At 40.1% G+C, this 7,507-nt stretch overlaps 1 protein-coding gene across 1 annotated transcript; it reads left to right on the top strand.

Annotated features, from left to right (window-relative positions):
- Positions 1-1,801: 1,801 nt before the first annotated feature.
- LOC310830776 (vomeronasal type-2 receptor 26-like) lies at positions 1,802-6,808 on the top strand (the record flags this gene model as incomplete). The annotated part of the gene is made up of 4 exons (XM_083710616.1): positions 1,802-2,602; positions 3,989-4,216; positions 5,305-5,431; positions 5,907-6,808. 4 exons carry the CDS (start codon positions 1,802-1,804, stop codon positions 6,806-6,808), a joined length of 2,058 nt encoding a protein of 685 aa, XP_083566742.1.
- Between the last annotated feature and the right edge of the window lie 699 nt (positions 6,809-7,507).

Genomic DNA, 7,507 nt, shown 5'->3' with positions numbered 1-7,507 from the left:
TGAGAGTTCATCGCTACCTCGGCGGAGCGAAGCCGCGAGCCATGACCGAAGAGCGCTGTCTTTCTTCCTGAAATTTGGACTGAAATAAGCAACCCGTGAGTAAAATGAAATTTCGGCACTAAAGTTTTTATCTTTGAATTCGAGTACGATTGGGGGACGTGTTAAAAAGGAAGTCCACACTCCCCCCCCCCACCAAAAGTTTTAAAGCAAGGAGAGGAGCATTAAGGCGGAAAGACTTTGGTGTTTAAACAGATAACTTTTACGAATTGGACTAAGAAGTCACTGTGCTGGAGAGGAGGAGAGAGAAATTTCAGAAGTTTTTCTTTTCTGGTTAACCCCCCCCCCCCTTTTGGGAACCCGGGAGTGCCCTGCGTGTGAGCCCGAGGAAAAGAATAAAGAGTTTGACAGCTGTCAAAAGAGCTGTCAAACGGCTGGCCAAGGCCTGGAACTGTGTTATAAATATCTTTTTGGATTAAAAGTGCTACAATAAAACTGAATTGACTGGAAACAAAGTAATTTTGATTAACAAAGTAACAGACTGTTGGAAAAGAATTATGATGGTAATCCCCCTGGAGGAAACTAAAGACATTGCAATGGCTGCTGAAGGAAAATTACTGGCAGAGATAGAGAAAATGTTTTCTTTTGTGGGAATTCTACAAGAGCAGAGTATGGCTATGAGTGAACAGCTGGTGACCTTCAATCTTAAATTAAACAACTCTGTTGATGGCAGTAAGCGAATGGAAAAAAACTCTGCAGCTGCAGAAGAAGAGATAACTTTGGAACTGGGGGAAAAAGAAGAAGAAGGAGAAGAGGAAGTCCAGGTGGAGAGTATCAATCCAGAGCCTGCAACCTTTGGGAACAAAGGAAACAAAGAAGATGACCAGTGGATTACAAATCTGCAAAAGGAGAGAAAGATAAAAGAAGAAACCCCTGGAATAACTGGAACATTGGACTATAAAAGATCAAATAAGTATGATGGGGACTTCTTCTTCAGGCTGGAGCATGGGAGATTGGTGGATCCTGGGCAGAAACTGCTTCTGACTGATTTGGAAGGAGGAAAATATGAGGGGCTTGTGACAAAACTTCCTCGAGAAGAGAGGGCCAACAAAAAGGACTATCAACAAAACTGGTGGAGAGAGACTAACTGGGGCTTAAGGGCCTCTGATGTGAGAAATCCGGGCTAAACTGTCTTTTTTTTTTCTTTTGAGGACATTGGTTTGGGAAGGGACAGGAACCGGGCCAGGGGGGGGAGGGGAGAGTAGAGTAGTAAGAATCTGAGATTTTGAATTGAAATATTATGATCTTTGGTTTAATACAAAAAGGGAGGAATTTGTGGGAGAGAATTTGGGCCGACCTTAGAAAAAGGATTAAATGTGTAAAATTGGATAAGTAAAACTGGACCAAGTAAAAATGACAAATTGTAAGAAAAGATAAGAATAGTATTTAAGAGATGAGAGGAAATAACTTGCTGAGATAATTAACGAAATTGGAAGGTGGGAAGGGGGGTGTGGGGAAGTCAATGAAAGAAGGTAACGAAAATAAGGGTATGAAATTTGAGATGTTTTTTTTTTATGTGTGTTTGTGTGTTAAAAAAGTTGAAAATTCAATAAAAATTTATTTTAAAAAAATCAACTAATAATTCAATCCATCAATCAAATCCTGATCTGAGTTTAATTGTTGTTCAAAATCAATAAAGGGTTTCATTTTCCCCCTTCTTTTTTTTGTAAATTATTACCTGCAGCTTGTCTTTGGCTCTTCTCCCATGCTGAATATAAATATGCAAGCTGTTTTCATTCACCGAATGTTCCCAAACCAGGCTCAGCAATATGAGGGGATTCTTCAATTACTGCAGCATTTCAATTGGATATGGATTGGGGTGATTTGTCAGGATGATGACAGTTCAGAGAGATTTGTACATAATGTTCTACCCATGTTTGAGCAGAAGGGTATCTGCTTTGATTTTGTAAAGAGATTCACTAAATTGAATGTTTTTCGAGGGATCGCTGCAATGATGGCTGCAGGACTTGAAATAATCAATGTTATTGTGCGAAGCACGGCCAGTGTTGTGATTGTGCATGGTGAAATTCATACGATAATGGAAATGAGAGTGTACTTCAAGATGCAAGGGACACAGGATATGCCAAGGCAACGCCTAGGAAAGGTTTGGATTATGACAGCCCAGATGGATTTCACTTCATATCCCTTTCAAAGCTGTTGGGACATAGGTTTCCTCCATGGTGCTCTATCTTTTGCCATTTACTCAGAGGGTATCCTAGGATTCCAGAAATTTATTCAGAGAAGACGCCCTGCCTCAGAAAAAGAAGATGGCTTCATCAGAGTTTTCTGGGAAGAGGCGTTTAACTGTTCTTTTCACAAAGCATCTTTAGATAATAGACATGAGGAGTCCTGCACTGGGGAGGAGAGGGTTGACACGCTTCCTGCGTCTGTTTTTGAAATGAGCATGACTGCCCACAGCTATAGTATCTACAATGCTCTATATGCTGTGGCACATGCTGTGCATTCCATGCATTCCTCCAAATTCAAACATGGCACTATGGAAGATGGAATAAGATCAGCCTACGTGGACCAGCAGCCATGGCAGGTAATGTTCTAATCCAGGCACATTCTCCTCCCAAGAGACTGTGATCTACTCCCTGTATGGAAAAAACTGGCAGTGATCTACCCATTGCCGTTGGAGGGAAGAGAAGGGTGGGTGGGGTGGGTGGGTGGAAGGGGAAAATTCCCCAGAGTTGTTGAGCTCTAATGCAGAAGTTTGCAATAAACTCTGAAACAGTAAAAGGGTAATAGCTCCTGACAACATAGAAAAAACACACCTTTCTTCTTTGATTGATTTTTTTGGAGGAAATATGATTATCCAGTGGGGTTCAGAGCAGGGGGGATCACAAAACAGCAAATTAAAATAAATGGTCGCCCATAGTCAGAGAAACATCTACAAAACAGTCTTTCATTTCTCTAGGCCTTTCTATGTCCTTTTAAATGTCTTTGTTGGAGGGGGATTACTGATTTGTTTTTGTTCTTGTTTTTATTATGTCTTTTGTGTCCTCATTTTGAATTTTGTATAATTATTTTGTAAATAATAACAATAATAATAATAATAATAATAATAATAATAATAATAATAATAATAATAATACAGGGTATGTGATAGCAGAGCAGGCAGCAACAGCAGCAGTAGTTATGTTGTGCTGGCAGTGGCAGCCGCAGCAGCCGCAGCAGCAACAACAGGACACGGTGGCATTCTCATTTCTCCTCAAACAGCAAAATGGGATGTGCCATACCTGACAAGAACCATGCTGACTTCCTGCCCTTTTCTCACGTGAGCCACTCCACCAGCACCAGCCATCTCACTAGTGCAACTTGAACGCCACTAAGGGACTTTAACCTACTGTGACATTCTCCATAAGTATTAAAAGTAACAATTCCTCACTATGATACATTATCACCCTGTCCCATACTTGCATTTCTTTATTCATCCTGAGGGGAAAAGATAATATTTGGTTCTACCCAGTACCTAATTCAAAAAGTACAAAAATAAAACTTCATACTGTTATGAAGGAGTGATTCTGTAAGCAAGTATCGCTGGGTAAGGCCCCTCAGACAGGTGTTAATTAGTCCTCAAAGTGGGAGCAAGTGATCAAGCTGACAGCATTTCTCAGCCCCTATAAATCTTTGAGTTAACCTGCTAAGAGGGGGAGAGAACACGCCATAGATTAGACTGCTGTTTGATGTCTGTAGCTGGTGCCAGAGAAGACACCAATAAAGCCTGATAACCCGTTCAGTTCTTACATCTGAGTTATTAGAAGCTTGGAGGGAGGACTTTGGAAAGCGACCTCCTCCTTGGCACATACTGCTTTTAAGTACCGTAGCTGATAATCCAAAACCTTCAAATGTAACCAACAACCACCATTTTGTAATATTTCAATTCTTTGGATACTATATTAATTCCTGCCCTCCTCCCACAATTTAGCTCCATGAATTTCTGAGAAGGGTCTCCTTTAACAATAGTGCTGGGAAAGAGGTTTCTTTTGACCAGAATGGGGAATTAAAAACTGAATTTGATATTATCAACTGGGTCACCTTCCCAAATGAGTCATTTCTTAGAGTCAAAGTTGGAATGATGGACACACTGGCTCCTCTCAAAAAGGGGCTGACCATTTATGATAATGCCATTGTGTGGCCTAGCAGGTTCAACCAGGTAAGGTCTGCTTCATGTGAACTTCAGACGTCTATACAAAACTGCTCCAGTGGTATATATATATATTAGATGTGAAAGGCGTGATCCCAGGCCTGCCTTGATGTAGAGCAAATGAAACTATTTCTTTCGGTGATGGGAACATATAGGGGCAAATATTCAGTTATAGCCAACTAAAGGTGGTAGAAGATTTAGACTGGGGAAAAGGTAACCTACAGAAAAGATCTATAGGTCAGCCATTAGTTCATTACAATTATCTTAAGAAATAAAGAAGAGTACAGTAGATCCATATCACTCATTTCTGGTACAGTGGAACCTCAGTTTTCAACCATAATAAGTTCCAGAAGACCATTCAACTTCTGAAATGTTCAAAAACTGAGGAGCAATGGGTGGTTGGTAAAATCCATTGAGAAAAAAGAAAAACATGCAGTGGAAGCTGTTTGACTTCTGAGGCGCGTTCGAAAACAGATGTAATTACTTTCAGGTTTTTGGCATTCAGCTTCCGAAATGTTCGGCTTCCAAGATGCTCGAAAACCCAGGTTCCACTGTATTATGGAAAGGGTGCAAGCAACATTGTTTCCCACTGTTTTGGTCTCTGAACTAATAACATTCTAAGTCGATAATATCAGGACCCCTAGTTGCAAACTAATATGTTGAGAAACTGACCAAGCAACCGTAGCTGAAAATAAAACTAAATTAAAAAATATAAAGATAGTAAAGCAAAGGCTAATTCTGCAAGGATGCAATATGGAGAGATTGCATGAAGGGCAGAGAATTTTGGAAAATATCATTCAGATGTGATTGATAATACACTGTGGTAGCTTTGAGGGAGTTGTTGTATAACCAATATGATTATGATAAAGGTTTTTATGAGGGCACAGTTGCTGGAGAAATGACAAAGATTCCAATACGGCAGCTTTTACTGGAGGTGAAAGGGATCACAGGGCAGTCTACAACAAAACACACAACACAATAACAAACAGAAGCTATAACTCTAGCCTGCACGGTATCAACCAATAAACTGTAGTTATCTAAAGATGGGTCAGTGGGTGACACACTTCAACACTATTTCCTCTTTCATTTTTGGACAGGTACAACCCCTTTCTGTGTGTAATGAGAATTGCCTTTTAGGTTATAGTCGGACCAAAAAGGAAGGACAGCCATTTTGCTGCTATGGTTGCCTTCCATGTCCAGAAGGGAGAATTTCTAACCAGAAAGGTAAGATTTGTTGTGTAGACTATTTATAAATTATGCCAGATATGATCTAGTAAATTTACACCAGAGACTAGTTTCCTTGATGTTTTAAGTGTTTTCCTTGATGTTTTAACAGGGCAGATAATATGTTGTTGTCTCATATTACTGTTGATGTGGGTCCTCTTTGGTGCAGAAGTTTTCAATTTCATGATAGGTCTGGGGGAAGGATTTCAGCAAAACTAGAGATGAGAAAGGAATTGATACATTTTGTTTGGTTATATCTTGGGAAAGAATCTTTATTGTAAGACAAGTTGGTCCCAATAGGTGCATTACTGTAAGGGCTGCATTTTGTTAAGGTTCTCTTGAACACAATGTCCTCAGAAGAAATCAGTCATGTATTTCAATAGCACCATAGAAGCAGTCATTTAAAGCTGTCATAATGTTATGCTTGCTTTTAACCAGAGTTTCCATGCATAAAAATGACTCTTTTCTTTTCCAGATATAGATGACTGTTTTGAATGCCCTGAAGATCAATATCCAAACAATGGCCAGTATGAATGCATTGTGAAAGCAATAACCTTCTTGTCTTATGGAGAACCTTTGGGGGTTAGTTTGGCTGTTTGTACTCTACTCTTGTCATTCGTCACTGCTTGGGTGCTCTGGATCTTCATTAAGCACGAAGAAACTCCCATAGTCAAAGCCAATAACCGGAACCTCACCCATACTCTCCTCATCTCACTCCTGCTCTCATTCCTTTGCCCTTTGCTTTTCATAGGCCAGCCTGAGAAGTTTACATGCCTCTTTCGACAAATTGCTTTTGGCATGATTTTCTCAGTGGCCGTTTCTTCTATTCTGGCCAAAACCACCACAGTGGTTCTAGCTTTCATGGCCAACAAACCAGGATCTAGAGTAAGGAAATTGGTGGGGAAACGATTGGCTACCTCCATTGTTCTTTCCTGCTCCCTTATTCAAGCTACAATCTGTAGTGTGTGGCTGACAACCTCTCCTCCATTTCCAGTCCTTGACATGCACTCGATGACTGAAGAAATTGTACTTGAATGTAATGAGGGTTCAACTATCATGTTTTACTGTGTCTTGGGATTTATGGGTGTCCTTGCCGCTGTCAGTTTCACAGTGGCCTTTTTAGCTAGGAAGCTGCCGGACAGTTTTAATGAAGCCAAGTTTATCACCTTCAGCATGTTGGTCTTTTGCAGTGTGTGGTTATCCTTTGTTCCAACCTACTTGAGCACAAAGGGAAAATACATGGTGGCAGTGGAGATCTTCTCCATCTTGTCCTCCAGTTTTGGGTTACTGGGCTGCATATTTTCTCCTAAATGCTATGTCATTTTGATGAGACCTGAGTTGAACAACAAGGGGCAGCTAATTAGAAGAAATGACTAGAGAATCAATGGGTCCAATGTTAACTAAATATTTTTCCACTCAAAAGTATGCAATTAATAATGAGTGATACATATAAGGAGATCACACACATACTGTTCTGTAGAAAATAAACAATTTATTATTAAATAAACAAACAAATGAATAATCATAAGAGCTTGTCTGTCCATTTATGTCAACATCCTCCCTGAAAGTATTATATTCTCTCTGATTACAAGCCTAACCTGTGAGCTACATTGCAGTTTTCCTACCCTGGCATTTTCTATATTTTCTCCAATATGAGAGGCAATATGTCCTCCTTGAGGGCTTTTGAGGAGCAACTGGTTGGCCACTCTGAAAACAAAATGTTGGACAACATAGGCCCTTGGTCTTATCCAGCAGCACTTACCGTCCCTTCCCTTCCCTTCCCTTCCCTTCCCTTCCCTTCCCTTCCCTTCCTTCAAAACACTTGGAGATTATTTGGGGTTTTATCAGGGTATTCTAGAGCTGGTCAATAGACTTTTAATTGAGTATTGTCCATTGATCATCAGTGGGTCTGATCTGTGAATGACTTAGGATACATCTTATCTTTAATGAAAAACAGATTGCTCACCCAAAAGCTTTTCCCTTATAATTTCCTTATACCCTGAAATTTGCTGATATTCTTCTATAGATACTTTATTAGGGGAACGATGATCCAAGCAATGCAGGGGAGCAGAACTA

The sequence above is a fragment of the Podarcis gaigeae genome (genome assembly GCF_964106915.1).
Source record: "Podarcis gaigeae genome assembly, chromosome: 13".
Lineage (NCBI taxonomy): Eukaryota > Metazoa > Chordata > Lepidosauria > Squamata > Lacertidae > Podarcis > Podarcis gaigeae.
This window is presented reverse-complemented; position numbering and strand designations above follow the sequence as displayed.